This window comes from Octopus bimaculoides, chromosome 7 (genome assembly GCF_046866305.1).
Source record: "Octopus bimaculoides isolate indiv1 chromosome 7, ASM4686630v1, whole genome shotgun sequence".
NCBI lineage: Eukaryota > Metazoa > Mollusca > Cephalopoda > Octopoda > Octopodidae > Octopus > Octopus bimaculoides.
In genome coordinates this window covers 40,398,185-40,421,644 of record NC_142934.1, presented here as the reverse complement: position 1 = coordinate 40,421,644, position 23,460 = coordinate 40,398,185, and the positions used below count along the sequence as shown (strand labels likewise).

Here is a 23,460-nt window from a genome sequence, read left to right as displayed (position 1 = left end):
TGCTGCTGTGAGACACTACTCCACATGAGTTGAGGTGTTTTTCATTGTTTATTGCCTGCAGTGTAAAACTTGCGTTGATATGAGTGTGTGTGTGTGTGTGTGTGTGTGTGTGTGTGTGTGTGTGTGTGTGCGTGTGTGTGTGTGTGAGAGAGAGAGAGTTTGCGTATGTGTGCATTTGTGTGTATGTGTTTGAGTGTGCTTATGTATATATAAATATATATACAGTTACATATATATGAATACACACACATACAACACACACACAAACACATATATATGTATGTGTGTAGCTATGTTTATATATGTATGCATATGTGTTTATAGATAGATAGATAGATACACACACATAAAAACACACATACATATATGTGTGCATTGCAAGGCATATATATATATGTATGTGTATGTACGTATCAATGTAATATATATATATATATATATATATATATATATATATATATATATATATATATGTGTGTGTGTGTGTGTGTGTGTGTGTGTGTGTGTGTGTGTGTGTGTGTATGTGTTGCATGTCATATAGATATATATGTATATATATGTGTGTGTGTGTGCGTATATATATATATATACGAGAAAGACAGTAAAGTGTAAATATTGATGTGTTTCGAAAAATGTTACGAAACAACTATGTTTTAGGGAATAGAGATTAAATCTTTTTTTTAATTGTCCTTAGTAAATGTGCGCATAGAATCGAAGAACATTTACTGGGAAAACAGAAAAAGGTAGTTACCACAAAATAATTAAGTGATTGGAGAAAGAAAGTGAGAGAATGAAGGAGAGAAAGAAGTTGAAAGGGACAAGTGAATAAAAGTCTGAAGGAAGTAGTGATTAAATCTTGAAAGAAGAGGAACAATATTCTTTAGTGCAAATTAGAGACAATGACGTTCAAATGGCCAACAATATTTTTTTAATTTACACGGATTAAAACTCCCATCTCACATTTTTTCTCATTTCTCACCAACCTCACTCTCCTCCAAATTATTTTCCTTTCTCCCTCCAGTCATTTCCTTCGCTCACATGTGCAGTAACTCATTCGTTAGTATTTCTAATATTTCTTCACTATTTCCCCATTTTTACCTAACAAAGACAAAAATCTTCTCTCTGTGAGAATCATATTTCCAAAGGCGACGCGATATACGAACATAAAACCTCATTTTAAATTTAAATACAACTTTACCCAAAGTAAACCTTCGTTTGTTAGCTCGTATGCTTTTTTTTATATTCTATGCAAGATATATTTAAATATTCTCTTATAGCACGTATGCCTAAGCTGAGTATGGTTTTGTATGATGGTTAAAGATTTTAATGTCTGACAGGAAGGAAATATGAAAATTTTCGAATATTCCTCTTCTAATCTTTTTGCTTGTATCTGTAGAATTATGTACCATTTACTCAAAATCTTTTTGATGTACCTGCTTTCTACTGGTGCTCTCTTGGTAATGGTTGATTTTTCCAGAATTGATGCATTTTTAACACTGTTAAAGGCTTTCCAGCAATCGACTTCACCATTCTCAAAACCATTTTCTTTCTTACTGTAATTCTCAGTAATGGCTTTGTCTGATCAATAATTGATATTTACAAGCAAATGATGCATTTCGGTATCCTGTCAGTTCTCGAAGCGAGTTACGTTTAAAAGATATAATTTTTTTCAATATTATTGCTGTTAAGGCTTTGTATACTGTAGGCAGGCAAGTTATTGGCTTTCCAGAGCCATTTCAGTAGAACATTGAATATTTTTGGAAGAACATTGTGTTTAAAAATAAAACATGTTAATCAAGATAAATCTATCATTTTTAGGTGCCTACCAGTTGTACTTGTTCTGTGGTATCTAAACAATATCTTATAGTATTTTTGCTGCACATTTTTTTTCAGTATTAATGTTTGAAAATTCCTTCACTCTCTATCCTAAATTATTCTACTTGTCTTGCTGTTGGCGCTGTATTGATCTCTATTGTTCTATGCAGTTCTTCGTTAAAAATGTTTTGGTTTGATATCAAACTGTTTTCTTCAAAACATAGTTTTTGCTATTCATCACGATGGCGAAGCGATTTTTGCGATTTGTTTTGTTTCGGGAAGCATTCTGTCAGTTTGGGTACTTCATGTATTGTATTTCTGTAGTATCTGTCTCTTCGTGTTATATTTATTTCTTCTCGTTACTGATTTTACTACATATTGGGATATAAATTTTCTGCCTGCCTCTGAATGTTTGTTCAACATGTTTACTTGGGTTTGTATTTTCCTATATGATTAGTTTTGCGAAAATATCCGTTTTAATGTGTAACTTCAATCTATGTTTGCAGCTGTTTACGTTAAGTCTACAATAGTCGCTCATAAAGTGAGCACTAACATATTTAATACAGGGATCTAATAATTGAATTTATATCCATAATGTGAAGATCCAGTCATGGTTAAAGAAGGCGGGAGAGACACTCACCGAAATTTACATTCAATAAATTTAATTAAACATTATGTAGAAGTACTCAGTCTAGAGTTTTGTAGTACGGTGACAACTTCTGTATATGTTGCATTTGTGATTTCGTCGCTGATCGAGATCTTGTCCATTAAATATATTTTGTAAAATTTCAGCTTGCACCATCAAATATATACTTTGTGAGTATAGGGATAATTTTTTTTTCTTTTTGATATATTCTTTATATTTCTGGAAAAATGCCTTTGAATTCTTAACCTGTTTCCTAGTGGTATAGACATTTGAGAAGGTATAGAGAATATTGTATGTGAAGCTAGCATAAAAAAAAGATTGTGAGTTCATGTATACATATATATATTTCAGATATATGATATCTTGTACTCGAATCCTAGAAGTTAAATGCTTTACATAGAAACCTGTAAATACAAGCAATGGGGAGGGGGAATAGTTCGACAATTCTTTTGCTGTGCATAATAACCTTATGTTTAAGTAATTTAACTTATTGTGCGCTAAAAATCGAATGTTGACAATAAAAGAACTTACCGATCTGCATATTTGTTGAGAAAATTGTTGAGACACAGTTGATAACAAGTTTGTCATTTCCGGTATAAACTTCCTGTTTTCCACACTTAAAGACATGTTAAAAGTCGTTCCTAGAAATTAGATTGAAAAGTAAATCATTCAGGAGTTAACACATTCTTCTAACAGCATAAACAACGTCAACAACATGGTCATTTCAGATACATTCTTACGGTTGAAATTGTTATCATCATCATCGTCTGTTGTTGCTGTAGTTGTTGTTGTTGCTGCTGCTGCTGCTACTGTTGTTGTTTAAGCCCCGAGGAATCCTGGTTAGCGAAACTCATAGTTAAAGGCTTTCCAGCTAAGATTATCCTACATTTTCCCTGGGCATGATGTATCTATGACTGCATTAGCCAATGTGTTCTTAGAAGGAAACTTTGGTTGCTATTTTAAGTGAAGCTTGACCAAAATCATCACTCTCTACTAGCCAATAGAATAATTCAATCAATTATACGTAACTAGCAGAGATACCCGACATTGCTTGAGATTAAATGGCATAGTTTGTATATATATATATATATTATAGTTATGTTGAAACATGTGATACGGGAAAGTGCAGCATTCGCGACAAAACATTTGTGGAGTAAATGATGGGCTAATTCGACTAGGCGACATGTCATGCGCCCGTTTGGAGGATTCTAGGTCCTAACTTGTCATGGAAAATTGGGTATGTGGGTGTGTGATTTTTAAATGCACTGAAAAGCTATCAGTGGATATACTCTCCTTTGCGGCGGTCGGCGCTGCGTCTAACACAATACATTGTATGATTGACAGTCGAATGAATGTAGGTGTAATGGAGATATTGTACGTAAATGGGTACATTCCGGAAAGGGGTTGAAAAGGAAGACGGCAACGCGGAAGTGAACTGTTGTAATGTTGCAGAAGGTGAAGTGTTAACATTGGATTGCTGATGATGCTGTAGAATAAGAGACATAATCTGAGCCTATGCAGTTACATGAGAATATATAGTAAGGAATTACTTGAATAAATTCCGCGTGGTTGGTGGGTGTAATTGGAGAATATCCTTTGATACTGAAGTCCATGCAGGAAACGGCTTTGTTGGTGCAGTCTTCGGGTTTGTTGGTGTTATGCCGAAATGGTATCCATCTTTACCGTTCACAAAGAGTAGTGGATACTGGAAGGCATCGTAGGATGTAGTAACTCCTACAAAACCTTTTGGTAAACAATATTCTTTGTTTTCCATTGTAGAACAAATGCAAATAGATTTTTTTGCTTCCCACTCTAGAGCAGCCAACATTCAATTGCTCGTGTGAGCATAACTCTTCCAGGTGAAATTCTACCACAGACAGTGTTTGACCCTGGAATTTATTGATAGACATTGAGAAACTGATACGAAATTGAAGTCTTCTGAATGGAAAAGGAATTTCTGCTCCCAGTGGAATGAGAGGAAATCTGGTTATGAAAACATCTTCTCCTTTGCCACATCCAGAGAAAATGAGGCCTCAATAGCATGTGGCATCATCTTCTTTACCACCAGGCGTGTCCCACTGCAGAGTGTTGGCGGATCCAAATTCTTCAATGACATTACTGGAGTTCCCACTTTCAGTTCCAATCTGTGGGGAAGTAGTCCTAGAGGCTCCAATGAATTGAGAAATTCTGTTGGGTAATTTACCATCTCTTCTGGATCTAGAATTGTATCAATTGACATATAGATGTGAGGACTTCCATGAAGGTACTGCAGCAGCTGCTCATTAATTTTACTTGCAGTGCAGTTTTTTTGTTTGTTTGCTTTTTGTTTTTGTTTTGTTTTTTTTTAGCCAGTATTGCTCCTTTACACAGCCAAATGAGATTGTGATAATTTTTTACCGATGGATGTAAGGGTGACAATCAATTTCGGAAAGTTACTTCGCAAAGAGTTACCACCCTTCACTACGTACCGCAGGAAAAGGTATTTTCTGATCGCAGAGGGCCCGTTACTCATTATGTCAAAAGTTTTAAGAGTCTAAAAACCATCTCTGGAACATAAGTAATGCATGATCCCAATCTGGAGAAAATCAGCTGTGAACTTCAGATTTTATGCGTATATACACACGCACACACACACACACACACACAACCTCACTTCCATAGCTAGCTAGCTAGCTAGCTAGATAGATAGATAGATAGATATCTTTTTATTATAGCCACACAGGGCTAAATACAGAAAATGGACAAATTACAAAGTAGAGCTTTTTTTGTGGGGGGGGGGATAATTTGGATCAAAAGGGATCGCGGGAAGAAAATAAAAAAAAAAAAAAAAAATTTTTTTTTTTTTTTAATTTTAAAAAAAAAAAACGTGGGGGGGGGGGGGCGATCAATAGGGATCGTGTATCACAGTCGATGTAAAAAACGGGGAACAGATTAGGTTTATCCGTGGAGAGAAAAGCCTACGGAAAAGACCACGGTCACCTCAGGCTTTTTTTTTTAAAGGTACATGAAAGTAAGTACCTTCTCTCTTTTTGTCTCTTTTTGTTACAAGTCTATGCTTAAAATGGTGTCGTCTTTCATTCTTACCATTCTTGCCACATTTACCCATTTTTTATTGAAACTTTCATTCGACAACACTTTCCTCTCTATCCTCATCCTCCTTTTCAAGTGGTACTTGAAAAAGTTGACGAGGGACTGACCAGAGAGGAAAGTGTTTGTTTGTAGACCTTTTAAACGCGTCCACCACACGCATTCTTTTGCCATAGCTATCAGTGTTACAAAAACCGTTTTTCCTTCCCGTTTAAAGGAAGGTGGCGGAACAATATTCACGATAGACTCGGCTGATAAGTGGGCTCGTCCCACACGCGACAACAGCCGTTCGACGAAGGTCCACAGCTCTGAAATATCTGGACACTGCACGAGTGCGTGCAGAACGGTTTCGTCGCTCTGACCGCATCTCGGGCAGGTCGGTCCGGTGGTTTTCGAACCGTGTCTGTAGATCTTCTCTCGAACTGGTAGTGCGTCTCGATAGCATTGCCAAGCCAGGGATCTCTGGAAATTATCCATAGGCCCCGGCCCGAACGTCGTCTTGAAAAGGCGGGTTAAGAATTTCTCGTCGACACCCAGGTTTGCCCCGAGAGTGTCGTCAGACCTCCCCTCCACTAGTCCTCTATAGAACGCATTGGTCGTTTGGAAGTTGCACAAGTTTGATCCCGGACGGCAGAGCTGTTGTAGAGCTTGGCGACACTCGCGGTGCCATTCGCCCAGTTTCGGTCTCTTCCTGATCCATGTTTGCAGTTCGGTGAGTGAGACGAGCTGCGGGAAGGCGTGCCTCACAAACGGCGCCCACACCTGTTCACCGTCGTCAATGAAGTTCCAGAGATGCCGCAGTCTCAGCGCATGTCTGCGCATCATTAACCACGGCATCCCCAGTCCTCCACGTAACGGTTGTTGACAGCAAATGGATCGCCTCACCATCGGAACGCCACCCTTCCACAGAAAGCGGAAAAGTATGCGTTCTAGTTTCGTGATGGTGGCATCGGGACAAGGCACGACGGTCAGGCGGTAATCGATGACTGATGCGATATACACATTAGCCACCTCCGCCCGGCCTTTTAGAGATAACTTTCTCTCAGCCCATGTTTGGCTGAGTTTGATCACTCTACTGGTGATCTCGTCCCAGTTCTTATCCATTTGGAGGGCCGGACTGAACCAGACCCCGAGCAGTTTAACCGGTCCGTCCGTCCAGCGTCCCACTACGGAGTCACTGTTGGACGGTATGGGCTTGCTTCTCCAGGTGCCGAGTAACAAACCCACTGACTTTTCCGGGTTAATTTTTGCTCCTGTCACCGTTTCGTATTCTTTAAGTGTCTCGCCTAGCATCTCGACGTGCTTTTCGCTCGACACTATGACGGTGACATCGTCCGCATATACAGACACGCTCGTCCCGCAACCCAGCTCTCGTGGGATACCCCTCAGTGTCGCCAGCTTCCGCAGTAGTGGTTCGATCGTCAATACATACAGAAGTGCCGACAAGGGACATCCCTGACGGACCGAACGCGTGATGTCGAACGGTCTTGACAGGTGACCGTTTACCCGTATTACCGATCGGATGCCGCTATACAAGGCAGCGATCCAACCGCGGAAGACGGGACCAAAGCCAGCTGCCCTGAGGACGGCCGCTAGGTATCGATGGTCGACCCTATCGAAGGCTTTAGATTGATCTAAATTGATCAGCGCCCCACCCATGCCAGGATCCTTAACTACCCTGTCCATGATGTAGCGCATGAGGTGGAGGTTGTCATGGATACTTCTGCCCGGCACGGCGCATGTTTGCGCCCTGTCGACCAGTTTATCGATGACAAGCGCCAACCTCTCGGCTATTACTTTGGCCAAAATTTTCAAGTCTGCGTTGAGCAGAGTGATGGGCCTGAAATTATCTATAAAATTCCCCTTGTTTGGGTCTTTCTTCAGCAATGTCACTGCACCTCGGCTCACGAAACCGGGAATTCTCCCGTTTTGTTGCCAGTTGCAGGAGACTGATGCCAAGAGGTCGCCAAACAAGTCTGGCATTTGACAATACAGCTCGTAGGGTAGACCATCCAATCCAGGTGACTTATCCCTCGCGCAGCCCGCCATAGCATCCCTTACTTCAGCAGCTGTGATGGGACCCTCACAACACTCTGCCTCTCCCGCCGAGAGCCGCGGCAGGCCGGTCAGGTAGGCAGTGAAGTCCATCCTGCGTTCCGACTCACCGCTCGCACCGAACAGTCGAGCAAAGTGCTGTTGAAAGGCCCCACACATCCTTTCGGGTTCGAGCAGACTACATCCCTGTTCATCGATTAGAGACCGAATGGTGGCTCTGTTACCGCGTTGCGCCTCCGCCACCCGGGCTTCTCGCGCAGCTTCGATCCCTTCGTTCCTTAAGGCACGCATTTTAGCTCTGACGACGCAACCTTCGTGTTTGGCGTTGAGGTGTTGGTCGAGGGCCATCCTCGCAGCCAAAACGTTGGTTGCGCTGCCAGTTGTAAGTGCCTCTTCTAGTTTCTTAACTAAGTCTCCCTCTACTCTATTTCGATCTATCGCTAGTTCTTTACTAAACCTAATAGATTCCGATTTGATTGCCATTTTCAGGGCAAACCACCAGCGGTTGTTAACGATGGCTCCTGTTAACGCCCTCTTAATTAATTCGCTAATCCGGTTCCTGTAAACCTGCCGCGCTAAGAGCGAAGCGTTCAGTTTCCAGTAACCGGGACCCTGCCTATGTGTCTTATCTAAGTCGAGCGTACACGTCACAAACTTGTGATCTGTGTAGCTGACTATTTTAAATTGTGGACATCCTACACTATCTCTATCCGCCGTCCTACATAGAACTCTATCTAGATACGATCTCGACGATCCGACGCAGTTTGTCCAAGTCCACGTTGGCACGTTCGGATGGTCGAGTCGGAACCTGTCAGACAAATGGAAACGTCTGAGCAGGTCTTTGAGGCACTTACATCCCCTTCTACTCCTATCCACTCCCACATAGTCTATATGCGTGTCCAAGGTAGCGTTCCAGTCCCCTACTAACAGTAAAGGTCGTGACGTTCCCAGGAAAACCTCTAGACGTCTAAGGAAATCCGCCCGACCCGTTAAGGACGGTGCATATACTGCCACCAGACGGAAAGCACACCCGTTTGTGCTATCGACGTCCAAGACAACCAGCCTACCCTCCGGGTCTAGGAATATTGGCCTTACTTTTAGGTTCAGACTCTTCCGAAAAAGCACCGCGGTACCACCACCACCCATGTTTGGCAGACAGGGAGAAAAATAAATGTCGAAATGTCCACCAAACATGGACTTGAGGGCCCGCGGGTTACTGAGTCTGGTTTCACTGATAGCCATGATTTCTATGTTCTGTGACTTGATGTCATTTAGAAGGTAACCTTGCTTCCAAGCTGACGCCAAGCCACGTACATTTACACAACCTAATTTAAGCATAGTTGAAGTCGAAATTTGTGTTTCATACACGACAGTAAAAGAGACAAGAGAGAAGGTTACTTACTCGTTTCGAAAGTTTTAGCTTCCTCTTCTTTTGAAGTATCTTGGATGAGGTTTTTGAAGAGTTTCTTTGATAAATATTTTTGGAACCCCCCAACCGCATTTGGAAAGAGGGTTTTGAGTGTGTGGTGCTGCGTTTGTGTGATGTGAACTATTTTGATGTGTTTCGGTGGTGTAGTGCGTGGATGATTGTTCAGCTTATAATTATCTTCAGAAATGTTTGTTTGCGATATGATGTAGTCCATTAATTTTGTGTTTGTTGTGTATATCGCTGATAGCATTGTGTGTGTTTTTGTGATGTTGGTGCTGGTTTGTTTGTGCAAGGGGCTTTCAGCGGTTACATATTTCCCTGCTTTGCATGCATTTAATTTTGGGGTTGTTTTTGATCTTTTTCTTTTACTTCCTGTGGCTATTTGCCATTCTGTAGAACTTTCATCGTTAGACGAAATGCCTGACGAATCAGAAGGGGGTAAAGGCAAAGCATTTGGTTCTATTTGTGTGTTTGTCGATGGTGTTGTGGTGTGTGGTGTGTGTGGTGTGTGTGTTGTTGGGGAATTGGGAGTAGTATTGGTCTTTTCTTCGTTCTCAGTGGTTGTCTTCTTGGTTGTTGTTCTTGGTGTTGGTGTTGGTCTGTCTTTAGTTGTTGTTGGTGGTGTTGTTTCTGTTTTTGACTCAGGTGGTGGTGTTGTTTGGTTGGGTTGGTTTGTTCGTTGTTGCCGTTCTTTCGTTTTCGCATATAGCTGCTTGATCAGTTGTGCATACGGTGGTGTGGGTAATAATGCTGGTGTCTTGGGTTTTTGGTTTTCCCGTGGCTGTTGTTGTTGTTGTTGCTGTTGTTTCGCGGCAGAATTGCAGTCCTTTTGGAAGTGAGCTTCACTGCCACATATGTAACAGCGTGGTCGTCTGCCTTCCACCACTACATACAGCCTTTGCGTTGATGGTAACTTTATGTAGGTGGGTATTTTATTTAGTGACTCCTGGGTAATATGGAGAAGGATCTCCATTTTTTTACCCACCCACTGTTGCTTTTCAGAAACATTAATTTGCAATATATCAACTTCCTCCATATCGACACATACGGCTGATGTTATCCATAGTGTGTCTACCGTGGGAGGAATATTTTTTATAATAACCCTTGTTACCCTCTGACCAAGGTAACTCGGTATCATTGATAACTCTTCTGTCTTAAGAGTTAGCGTTGAGAATCGTTTCGCTAACTCTTCACTTTGAAAAATAACTTGCACATGGGCAAATTTATGCCACCAAGTTACATAATCCTTATATTGCCATACAGATCTCAAGCATTTCTCGATCTTTTCCGTGCTTGCTTTTTCTGGTTTTTTTGTTTTTGAGTTTAAAATTTGATAAATAATGGTCTTTTTGTTTGTGTCTTCTAAAATGTCTTGTGGTATGTTGATCCGCACCTCGTCATTTTCTTTCGTAAGTAAAGCCTTTGTATCTTTTATCTGCTGTGCAGTAAAAGATACTACCGTCGTTTTTTCCTTTATCGCCTCGGCGAAGTTTGTTTTGATCTTGTTATTGTTGTTGTTGGTGGTGGTGCTGGTGTTGATGGCAGAGGTGACTGTTGCTGTATTAGCGTTGTTGTTGGCGGTTGTGATGCTGGCAGGTGTTGTTGTTGTGGCAGATGGGTGACCTTCTTCTTGTGTACTCCTCTGACCTTCATATGAGTTACGAAGTGGCGGGAAATTTTTTTCATAATTTTCTTCGGCGTTCAGGCGTATTTGAGCAAATTGTTTGGCCATCATGCTCTTCTCTTTCTCTCCTTCCGTTGTCTGTGGTGAAAGGAACAAAAGAGGAGTGGAGTTGTTGTTGTTGTTCTTTTTGTTATTGTTGTTCTTGGTGGTAGTGGTGGCTGCGATGTCAGTGGCAGTAGTGGTTTTGGTTTTGTTGTCGTTGGTGGTGGTAGTGGAGGTGGTGAAGGCAGTAGTAGTAAACGCAGCATTCCTGGTCTCTACGTCTTGTGTTCGTTCATGCGGAACGACTTGTTGGTCAGTCTCCTTGCCTGCTGTTAGAGGCAAATCGACCACGTGTGAAGGCCTAGCCATATTTCTTTTACGAAATATGGCAAATAAGCCGGAGAAAAATCAAAAACTTTTGGAAATAAACTCCAGAAGGAGCCACTTCCTATTACAAAACCCCAATAGGGTCGAAGTGTATAGACTTATACACCTCTTCCACAAAAAATATTTTAAAACTGCAAAAGTTTTGACATATAAAAGGCCAACTTACTTGCGAGCCGATGTGACTAGCATCCGTCCAGATCAGATAGATAGATAGATAGTGTGCGAGTAGGTAGGCAAGTAGGTAGGTAAGTAGATAGATAGATAGATAGATAGATAGATAGATAGATAGATAGATAGATAGATAGATAGATAGATGGAATGTTAGGATAAGCTGTCATTTTTCTTTAAAGAAATCTTCTTTTGAAAATAACACAATTTTCATTGGTTTCTGCCTTTCTGGGTTTTTTAAACAAAACTATGGCTCTATATAGAGATTTCAAACCGAAGTAAGTTTTAGTCAAAACTGTGAATACATATAGAGTTTCAGTCGAAACTGAATACATATAGAGATTTTTAAATCAATGTATGATTTCAAACCAAAGTGAGTTCACAAATTGAGATTTGCAATTAAAATATGAACACATGGAGATTTCGCAATGAAGCGGAATGATGCCTTATAAAGGTCAGAAAGACAGACAAATGTTTTATCGTTGGAATAGCGATGAAAACTAAGTTAACCTTGATGGAAATTGAACTCAAAATGCAACTGGTCGTAACTAATTACTGCAAAGCGATTTTTCTGCCGCTCTGCTGACTCTGATACCCATGGCACTCTGCAACAAATATTTCAGCCAATGAGAGAGCATCTAGCGGTTAGCCTACACCCTATGAATAACTACTAAATCTTCCTCAAACCACACCCTACCGTCTTTAAAATGACATACTGAATGTAGGAACACAGAAAAATGGTCAAATGACCATGGTCCGAATGCCTTTGATCATTGTTCTGATTTATTAGTGTTTACCTAGGTTTACATAGTAATGACACCGAAGAATAGATAAATGTTTCACTAGTCGAAACAAATTACAATAAGCAATACATGAGTTGGGGGTCTTGCTTCTCACTAGTGTTTTTTTGGCCCGTTGTGAAAGTAACCTGTTGTGACTGTGTCTATTTGGCTGTTAATATGTATCACAGGATCATGTATTTCATTACTACAAATAGGGACAATTAATTTGTCGTTAGTTGGTTTGCATTGAGTACTTTCTCCTGAGGGAAGTGCAACACTGACAGATACACTACCATTCAGTCAGTGAGGAAGAGGAGAAAATTTGCCTTTCATCTACCTAAAGTAACCAAAAATAATCCCTAGTGTCCTAAACTTTTGAGACATTGTCTAAAAATATTGGTTAACCTGTTCTATAATAGTACACCAAGCAACACAACACACTACTTCAGTGAACGGGAAACACTAAGCGGTCATTTGATATGAAAGACATCGTAACCATATCATGTTATTATGTAGAAAAGTACTAGGATTCACGTTCGATAATGTTGTCTGTGATATACAAAATGGCGAAATGACCCCTATTGAAAATTGACCAAAATTTTACGGAGTTAAAGGAAAATGAAAATACTCACCATTGTCATCTGCGTTGTGACCTGTGAAAATTTAGAAGAATTGAGTAATATAAGTAATTATGAGATTTACATATAATTGTTTAACATTCTACGAGAGGAAGATTATTATTTAATGCATTAACATGGAAGATAAAATTAAAACCTCATTAGCCTAATCTGTCGTGGTCTAAAGAGGTACCACGCGAGTATTTCACACTAATTAGCAAAGCCAGTGTATGTGTCTTCATTAATTTAAAATTCTCAGTTGAAATGTTCCGATATGTATACTTTTGAAAGACGTAGTTCAGTAGTCATAGCTGGGTTAATCACTATTTGATAAATACACCTGGTTAGGAAAATGGAAAACCAAACAATTGATATAATGATTATACATCCTTTAAATATGTGAGAGGTTCATTTATTAATTTATTGATTAACACAATAATCATTTTATTGATTAACACCATGAGTGATTTCTCTGTTGACAGATTAGTTCCTTGATTGATTCGGTTATTGACTGATATATTCAATGATGGATTGACTGAATGATATTGATAGATTGATAGAATGACTGTCTGATTGATTAATTGAATTAGATCTTCAGATATGTAAAATGAACCTTTTTTTAAGGAGGTGGAGTTATCCTTAAAAGATAGCGAAATTAACAACGTTCTTTATAAGTTGAAGCATTGTCGAAAAAAAACGCAAAGGATCAAAGAGATACAATTTATGATAGCTGAGAAGCAAAACATTTTCATATGTAAAAAGAAAGCTAAACTTTTGAGAAATTCTAGCAGAAAAAAGTTCACTCTAGGCTACACAGCCAGACAGCGACTCATATTGTTGCCATAAACACCCAGCAACACCCATTAGAAGATATTTTTCACCATATAAGTAAAGCACTGCTGTCTTTCCCAACAATTATAAGTACCAAATGAACTATTTGTACGAATATCCTCCAATAATCAACAGGCCATCAGCCCTGTTACCACATACATTTGTAACTTATCTAACGCTAACCAACGGGGTCGAATAATTTCAACTATTTAACTTTCCTCGTAATTTAACTCAGTAGAATTGCCTAGTTACTTCCTTTCGTTCGTTATCGCCTGAAAGATCGCACTAAGCCAGTCATTCTGATTTCGATAAAATGAATCATCAGCTTTAAAGAATGAAATTTACTGCTAAACTTATGGAGTATTTTCGTTTTTGCTTGTGTATTTAACCATATGTTTGTATATATACATGCCTATATCCATGCTTAAATACGCACATATATACACACCGCGGGCGCGTATGTGTGTGAGAAGTCAATACTAGTTACTTTCGAAATTTTCTTTGAAAACTCAAATGTTAGTTTACTGGTGAAAAAAAACAATCCGGAAGAATTTAAATTAAGGCATGCAAGATTTCACAGCTCTAGCATCACTCCTTCATAGTCAGCCTTTGAATTTTTCAGCACACCCAACTCGTTTATAATCACACGAACTCACACACACACACACACACACACACACACATATATATATATAAGTATATATTCTTTTATTCTTTTACTTGTTTCAGTCATTTGACTGCGACCTTGTTGGAGCACCATCTTTTGTCAAACAAATCTTATTCTTTGTAAGCTTAATACTTATTCTATCGGTCTCTATGGACGAACCGCTAGGTTACGGGGATGTAAACACACCAACATCGATGGGGACAAACACAGACACACAAATACACACATACACGCATACATACATACACACACATACATACATACATACATACATACATACATACATACATACATACATACATATATATACAACGGCCTCCTTTCAGTTTACGTCTACCAAATCTACTCACAAGACTTTAGCCTACCCGACGCTATAACAAAAGGTACTTGCCCAAGATGCCACTCAGTGGGAATGAACCCAGAATCATGTTGTTGGGAAGCAAGCTTCTTACCACACACTCATTCCCGTGTCTATATATAAATTAATATAAACAGCTAGGCGCAATATAATACCAAAAAGGAAAATGTTTTTCTTCATTAATTGAGACTGAGGGTGCCGAAGCACCTACATTACAAGAAATCTCTTAACGCTGTAAGAAGCGTGCAATAAATTAGTTTTTAACACTTATTTCTTGCAATATAGGTGCTCCGCCACCCTCAGTCACAATTAGGGACGATAATTTTTTTCCTCTATTGTATTATATTGCGTCCAGCTGTTTATATTATTTTTAAATATATGCATTGGCATTTTGCTAAATCAGCCATGGATTTTTATGGTAAAAATATATAATCTGATAGCCGGATTTAACAAAGCTATCGAGCGTTTGAATAGTCCCTACTGACGAGCCTACGACTGATAGGCGAAACTAGTCAAGTGCAGTCATCTTAAAGACACACATGAGGCGGTTATTTCCCCTCTCGGTGTATATATAGTGTGCTCTTCTTACAGCACTAACTCTTATTTCTTGCAATATAGATGATTCGTCACCCTCAGTTACAATGAGTAACGATAGAAAATGTTTTCCTCTGTGTGTTTGTGCATGTAAGTATGAATGTATATATATACATATACATATGTATATATACACTCACATATACATACATGCACATATATCTACAGTCTGTGCATACATATACACAAATATGTATGTACATACATGCATATGTACACATATACGTATATCAAAGAAATAAAGGAGCAAAATGAAAATGACACATATATTAAATAAACATCATGCGAAATGTAATAGATAAAAGAAAGATGTATTGATAGAGACTTACTTGAAATAGTTAAAAAGACACTTAGAGTGATCGCCGTTACCGTGACAACTGCAACAAATGCAATTATCATACCCAGCAAGCAAGGTGAATACGTGCGCTTAGTACTGATTATATCCGGTGATGGTACTGTGATCGGAATGTAACGTTCTTCCTTAAATTTGGCTCCTTCGTAACGCACCAGCGGGTGGTCACTGATCAAAGTTAACTGTTGAATAAACGAATGGTGTAATTAACGACCACTGTATTATAACAATGTACAACGAAAGAAAATACAACTACAACAACGTCACCAACTCAAAGCACAGAATCAACGACAACAAACAGCGTGTGCAACACTGATTTAATTACGAGAATATCTTTCTCTTTCTCTTACACGCTTTTTCATATTCTCTTACACGCTTTTTCATATTCTCTTTTCTTTCTATCTTTCTATGAATAGTGCATCTCCCACATCAATTAAATACTCGTAAACACAATTCCAAGCAAAGCAAGTATATGTTCTTGAAATATCAAGATTTAGAGGACAGTTCTTCGTCGATGACCCACACAAATAACTTCCACGTACAAGCACACGCCAATAAACACCAAATACGCAAGTAAGTGTATGCATCAATGCATATTATATTTATAGTTGGGGTTCGTAGACACACACACACACTCGCATATATGTATATGTGTGTATATATATATATATATATATATATATATATATCATCATAAATATACAGGGATTAGCAATTGAGTTGCTTCTCCAACATACTGAAAATTTAGAAATAGCAGTCAAAGAACTACTGATTCCAAACTACAAATTTTTCTCTAAAGCGGATGGCGATATTTATGGCCCACAGAGAACAAAAAACCGGAGGGAAAAGCGTAAACAAACCAAGCCTTTAGTTAATTGGATACGAATCGTTTCATGGTTAAGTGAATGGAAATTTCACTATTCCAATCTTCAGCCCAAATATTCTGATAAATTTGAAAGTGTCTCTAAAAAAATTCACGGTAATTTTTGGCCATGCGACACCAAAAATCAACGATTAACTAAAGGCTTGGTTTGTTTACGCTTTTCCCTCCGGTTTTTTGTTCTATGTGTGCCATAAATATCGCCATCCGCTTTAGACAAAAATTTGTAGTTTGGAATCAGTAGTTCTTTGACTGCTATTTCTAAATTTTCAGTATGTTGGAGAAGCAACTCAATTGCTAATCCCTGTATATTTATGATGATAAATAGTTTTACCGATAAAGGTTTTTTTCATACTGAACTACTTGGCAAAATTGTTAATTATAAATTCTATTATTAATTGACGATTCTCTGCCCTTATTCTTGTATATATATATATATATATATATATATATATAATAATAATAATATTAGGGACAAAATCCAAAATTACAGGTAAAATAATTTGATTTCTTGAAACTTGGTTCTTTTCCCTAAAACTATATATATATATATATATATATATATATATATATATATATATATATATATATATATATATATATATATTTATTTATATATATATATATATATATACATACACAAACACACACACACGCACACACGCACACACACATAGTGTACTGTTACGTGATAGTAAGATCAACAAAAATAGTACTCCATCTGGTGGGAGATAAATATTGTCTAATAAGCAAAATATATGTCTCTAAGTGCTATCATTAGTTTCATGCGGTGAAAGCATACCAAATTCCAGAGAACTTTTGAACTGAACCAAGATCTATACCAGTTCTACAGAAAGGCCAGGGAAGATTCGTCGATAGGCTACATGAAGATACTTAAAGAATATTGGAATAAGAATACTGGAATATTGGAATACCTAAAATTCTCAAATTTTTCAGTAAAACAATTATGCCAGTAAGCTCCATTTGTTGAAAAGAACAAAATCACTCAGCCAAAATGCACGAATGATAATATTCGTATCAACAACACAGTAAACCTCTGCGAAGAGACTGTGAACGGCAAGAAACACGACCAAGACGAACGCAACAATAACAGACCGCCACCACTACACGGACATGTAGCAACTACTTATGATCCCACAAAAACAAACATGGAATATATAATACTAAAATCGCTGCTTGCATCGAAGTTCAAGCAGAACTTCACTACATATATGCACAAGGCACTGCAAGGGAGAACTATACCTACACGAGTTTGGGGAAAAAGATTGCAGACCTGATATTATCCCTGATCGACGCAATTGTGAGAGAACAAGTAGCTCAAATCCAAACCCCCAACTTTTGGACTGTAAATGTCCTGTTATATTGTACCGCAGTAATTGTGTACTAACAGATGGGAGTAAGAAAGACGGCTCCAAAAGATAATATAGAGCCAAAATGGATCACCCCCACCAAAACAACATCAACGGATTCGGGTAAAAGATATTACAATTGGACATACTCATCAAATGCAAGGCTAAAAATGAGCTCACGAATCACCATCTACGACTGCATGTCACAGGAAAAGTTCTCGCCCTCAAACACGACGTACAAGTGGTAAGTCAATAACTTCATTATTGTAAAAACTTACATGAACGGAATATGATAAACTGAAAGTTTTCCCCTAATCCACAAGCTGCGTATCGCAGTATGAAAGCGATACCATCAAGGTAGTAAAAGCTCCTCTATAGAAAGACCTAGAGTCATTCTGGCTGGAAATCTGGAAACTAAACAAATAACACAACCAAGATAAAACATGGTTAAACAACCTACGAAGTGAATACTGTGTAAACGCCTCTTCGAAAACATCACCAGTGAAATACCCCTGAGGTTATAATGAAACTGCGGAATGGAAAATATCCTAGGAAAGACCGGATAGTAGACATCTGGCACAAAAAGCTCACGTTCTACAGGGAAATTATTACAAACCTGTTTTAAATAAAGAACGGACTCTCAGCTAGACATGCCACATTGGCTGACGCTTGCACGGACTACTCTTATTCCCCAAAATAAAGAGATCCAAGTGGTCAAAAACTATAGGCCGATGGCATGCCTGAATATCATGTACATTTTGTACATATGGTATCTGAATATGTTTCTCCAAAACCACTGCCAGACAAATGAACTGATAACCGATTAACAGACAGGAGGAAAGAAAGGAGTCTGGGGCTGTGTTGAACACCTCCTCAACAAAGTTGTCCCTGAGAAAGCCAAGCAACATAGCCGTAGCGGTATGGTTAGACTACAAGGCGTTCGATTGTGTGTCTCACTCACGAGTAGTAGAATCCCTACATCTTGCCAAAGTACTAGCTGTTATAGTGAATGCCATTGAAAGACTGACTACAAAATGGTCTGCACGGTTATTACTTACAACTGCTAAAGCAACGCCTATTGTTACGCCTGTTGATGACTTAATCGATTTAATCGATTTAAATATTTTTTTCTATTTGAAAATTTGGTTATGAAACACGTGTAGTCCTTTTATTATCATTATCTTATGATATTTACTTTGTATTATATTATACTTATTTTTATGATTTTACTTATTAATTTTTCTATATGTGACAGTGGATTTTCATCGATGAGTTTATGAACCTTGGTTCTTTACCCTAAACTATATATTTATATTTTATACTGTGAAACTTAATTTAATTTTAATTTTTAATAAATTGAATTTAATTGAGTTTTTACCTGTAAATTTGGATTTTTATCCCTATTATTATTATTATTATTATTATTATTATTATTATTATTATTATTATTATTATATACAAACTAACATTATATCTTAGCGATGGCGTTTGAACTGGAACTTCGAACTTTCTGTCAACATTTTACTTGCAAATTTTTCTTCTATGTATTAAGTGGTCCTTTAATTAATACTGAGCCTTCCTTTTTTTTTTCATATATCTCTTATTTCATATATCTAGCCATAAAAACACGCATTAATACACACACATACACACATACACACACACACATATACATTCCCATAATCGCAGTTACACATACATAATGTACATAATATACAAAAAGGCATTATTTCGGAAGTAGTATATTGAGATATAAGCAATACGCAAACATCTATATAAGTAGACATGCAAACTTACGTAAATTTATTCTCCGTTACACATATATTAGCATATCTTGAACCATCAGGAGAAAGGTTTCAAGAAAACATCTGTAGTATTAATAGATTTTAGGCAACGCCATCACTGATGATCTTTTATGGCGGCCAGAAGTATATAACATTGACAAATCTACATCTCAATAGAATTAAGCTTCGACTACAGAGACAGACAATTCTTCAGATCTGCTCATTTCCTGGCACTGTATAAAGTTAAATGGCGGCTAGAATATGTAAACGTATGCATACGTTATCCCTTGTTTAACATATGCGCACATATTCCCCAGAAAACACACAAAAATGTAGTATAGACAGAGTAAACACTTTTGTAAACTTTGAATGATCAATAATTTCAATTCTTACCTACATTTTCTATTATAGTTAAAAAATTACTAGCAAGCTCGCTTGCTATGTTGTGCTGCGGAACCATAGAACTGATTTGGTTTTGGCTGGTCTAAAAGTAGCAAATAAAGACAGGAAAGATTGCAAACATCTGTGCATGTGATACATCAAATGTGACTCTCTGAGTTTCATCAGTGTGTAATGCAGACTTTCATTAAGTAAATTAGCATCTCAGAGATGCACCATGTGCTGTGTAGTTGCCATATTTCGTATATTTGCAACAATCAAATGTATAGAAATAAATGTATAAATTGTGAATAACATATAATGGATGATGTAATAGAAATAATTTTAGAGTAATACATTATACATTTGCTCAAGCACTCGTTCATCAGAGTGGCGCAGTGGTTTGGTGCTGGTCCCATCACCAGAGTCTAACAGCTCGAAACGAAGCTCCACGACAAAATAGATACTATTTTTATATAATTTATTCATCACAAGTGATTTGTCTACAAATACGAGTGGGGTACCCAAAACTAATCGTAAACGTACTCTGTGGAACAAACCCGTTGTAGTTCAGGCTTCCGCCGCTAAAACCCACTTGATGCATCCCTCAAGCATCAGTCTGCCGACTGGCGTCGTTCTGTATAGTCCTACTTCCACGTAGTGCGTCTTTGTTCTGCACTACTTCTCTCCTGTTCGTCGATTTTTGCGATGGTTGAAACGAAGGAACAGCCTGCTTCTGTGAAATTCTGTTTTCTGCTGGAGAAAACGGCGGCCGAAACAGTTGTCGTGCTTCAGACAACTTATAAGGACACTGCCATGGGCAAAACACAAGTTTACGAGTGGTTTCCATGCTTTAGAAATGGTCACTTGTCGCTTGAAAACCAACCTAGTTCAGGACGACCGTCGACCTCACCGAACGAATGAAAACATCATGAAAATTCTTAAACTGATCTTGGAGGACCGTCGCCGAACTATTGACGAAGTTGTTATGACTGGTGTGTTCCGGAGCTCTTTCCAACAAATTTTCAGCGAGGAATTGCGAACGAAAAGAGTTGCTCACGGAAGATCAAAGGCAGCCATGACTGAGTGCGTGTCGCGAACTGAAAGAACAGCTAGAAGATGATCTGGATCTTTTTTTTCGAAAGTTATCACTGGTAACGAAAGCTGGTGCTACGGAATTTGCAGATGTGGAAGAGGTGAAGAAAAAAACCGACGGTGGCCTTAAAAGGCATCACTTCGCAAGAGTTCCAGGACTGCTTTGAACAGTGGAAAACGCGGCTGGATCGATGCATTGCTTCAAATGGAGAATACTCTGAAGGCAATAAAAGCGTAAACATGTAAAATTGAGTGAATAATATTGCAAAATTCCGGTTACTTTTGGGTATCCCCTCGTATAACAATCATATACGTGTAACTACAGGGGTAGGTACAAATTACATTATGCAATAGAAATTTATACACGGTCAAGGGAGTCGCCAACTAATTAGTGTACACCAAAACCCAAGTAGCGTAGCAGGCAAAGAGGACAGCGGAAATTTTTGCTGAGTATATAGGATCAGAAATATATCATAGTTAGTAGAACATAAATTATTACTAGGCAGGTTTGTTATCGGTTTGGCATTGAAATTATTGTACCTCACAGTAATACATACGAACATAAAATAAGGTAGTAATGGTACTAGAATACTATTTATCAAACTTTCTACATGCTACCACTTTCTATGTTGTTAAATCTATTGTGGATAGTTATATATGTTTGAATATATACATATATAGATATGTCACACAATGCATCACTTATTCAATTTATGTATCACTCTCTTTCTTTGTCTATCTGTCGCTTTATCTCTCTCCCTAACCACACATGGGCTCACATAACATAGGTTTCCATTCTGTGGAAACACCCCTCTTCACCTGCTCTCTAGACATACAAAGGCTCCGATTTCCAGTACCACGAGAACCAGAAATGAAATCAAAAGCGTGATCCTGAAGCAGCCATTTCTGCACGTGTCGTTCATGGACGTAAGGATAAGCGTTCCTTCCAAATTTTATGTCATATTTCCCCCAAATATTCAGACAGTGGATACTCAATACAATACAGGTTTAGTTTATCAGCTGATGAGGGGAAATAAGGAACTCAGAATAGTGGAAATCAGAGCCTCTCAGTTATAATATATTAAAGAATACTCAACATTTGTAGAGTCCTGTAATTTATCACTTTTGGTGAGTCAAGAGATTATATATATATATATATATATATATATATATATATATATATATATATATATATATATATATATATATATATGTGTGTATATATATATATATATATGTGTGTGTGTATATATATATATATATATATATATATATATATATATATATATATATATATATATATATATATATATGACTGGCTTTTGGTAAATGAAGGTGTACAACACTGCTGCTCTCTTTTGAGTTTCCTACCTTGATATAGATTCATCTGGGACCTAGGCTAGTAGGGGATCAAGTTGTTTCTTGAAAACATCCATCCCTACTCATTGAAGGTCCCTCAGATGTTTTGGCAAGACGTTAAACAGCTATGGGCCCTTGAATGCAAATCTATTGCAGTACATGGTCCTCACTCTAGATGGGATAGCTGGGAGCTTTGGAACAGTGCGGTGGCGTCCAGTTTAGGTGCTGGTATAACTCTCGATACCAAAGTGTGGTGCCAGCCCCTCCAGGATCTTCCATACATATATCATTACATACCTCTCCTGTCTTCGTTCCAGGGAGTAAAGTGGTAGCTCTTTCAGTCTCTCCCAGTAGCTCAGCTGTTCCATTAATGTAATCTTTCTGGTGCAGCACTACTGAACTGTTTCAAGTTCTGCTATTAATTTGACACTGTAGGGTAACCACACTTGAGGGCAGTAGTCCAGACGGCTGAGTACAAATGTCCTCCATAGAACCAACATAGTTTCCTGCTCCCTTGTTTTGGTGGTTCTCAGAATCCACCCGACCATTGTCACCATCATGGTAATGTGTACGTGAAACAGGCATCGTTTTGATATCAATCTCCATATAAGATGATAGCGGAATACTTGGAATTTATCTACATTAAATAACATGTTGCCTCAGTCCATTTATACATAGCATCTAGGTCTTTCTGTAGAAGATTGGCATCAGAAGTTTCCTTGACCGCTTGTACTGCCTTTGTGTCATTGGCATAGCTAGTAAGTGTGGCTGTCTGTGAAACTGTTGGCATGTCTGAAAGAGCTACCATGAACAGTAGCGGCCTCAATACAGTTCACTGAAGCACTCAACTCTCTATTACTGTCCCCTTGGAGAGTGTTACATTGGCTGTCACAGCCTGGCTTCTGTCTTTTAATTAATCGTACAACAGCTCTTCCAGGTTTCCGACTATGCCGAGTCTCCGTAGCCTGTCACATATCATCTCATGCCTTTGCAAAATCAAGATGTATCACATCCACGTTTGAGCGATTCCTTAAGTGCTTCAACGTCAAGTCATAATGCTGCAAAAGCTGTATAAAGCTGCTTCTTTCTTATCGGAACCATACTGAGTGTTAGGGAGCAAGTCCTTAACTTCCACGAACT

At 38.3% G+C, this 23,460-nt stretch overlaps 1 protein-coding gene across 3 annotated transcripts in view; it reads right to left on the bottom strand.

Annotated features, from left to right (window-relative positions):
* Positions 1-23,460, bottom strand: part of LOC106874046 (uncharacterized) — a 163,102-nt gene that overhangs the window by 116,589 nt on the left and 23,053 nt on the right. For all 3 annotated transcript variants that reach the window (XM_052969498.2, XM_089355238.1, XM_052969501.2), the window contains 3 exons: positions 15,432-15,636; positions 12,668-12,688; positions 2,993-3,102 (listed from right to left, as the gene is read on the bottom strand). In XM_052969498.2, coding sequence (XP_052825458.2) covers positions 2,993-3,102; positions 12,668-12,688; positions 15,432-15,636 — 336 coding nt within the window. The remainder of the gene's footprint in view (positions 1-2,992; positions 3,103-12,667; positions 12,689-15,431; positions 15,637-23,460) is intronic.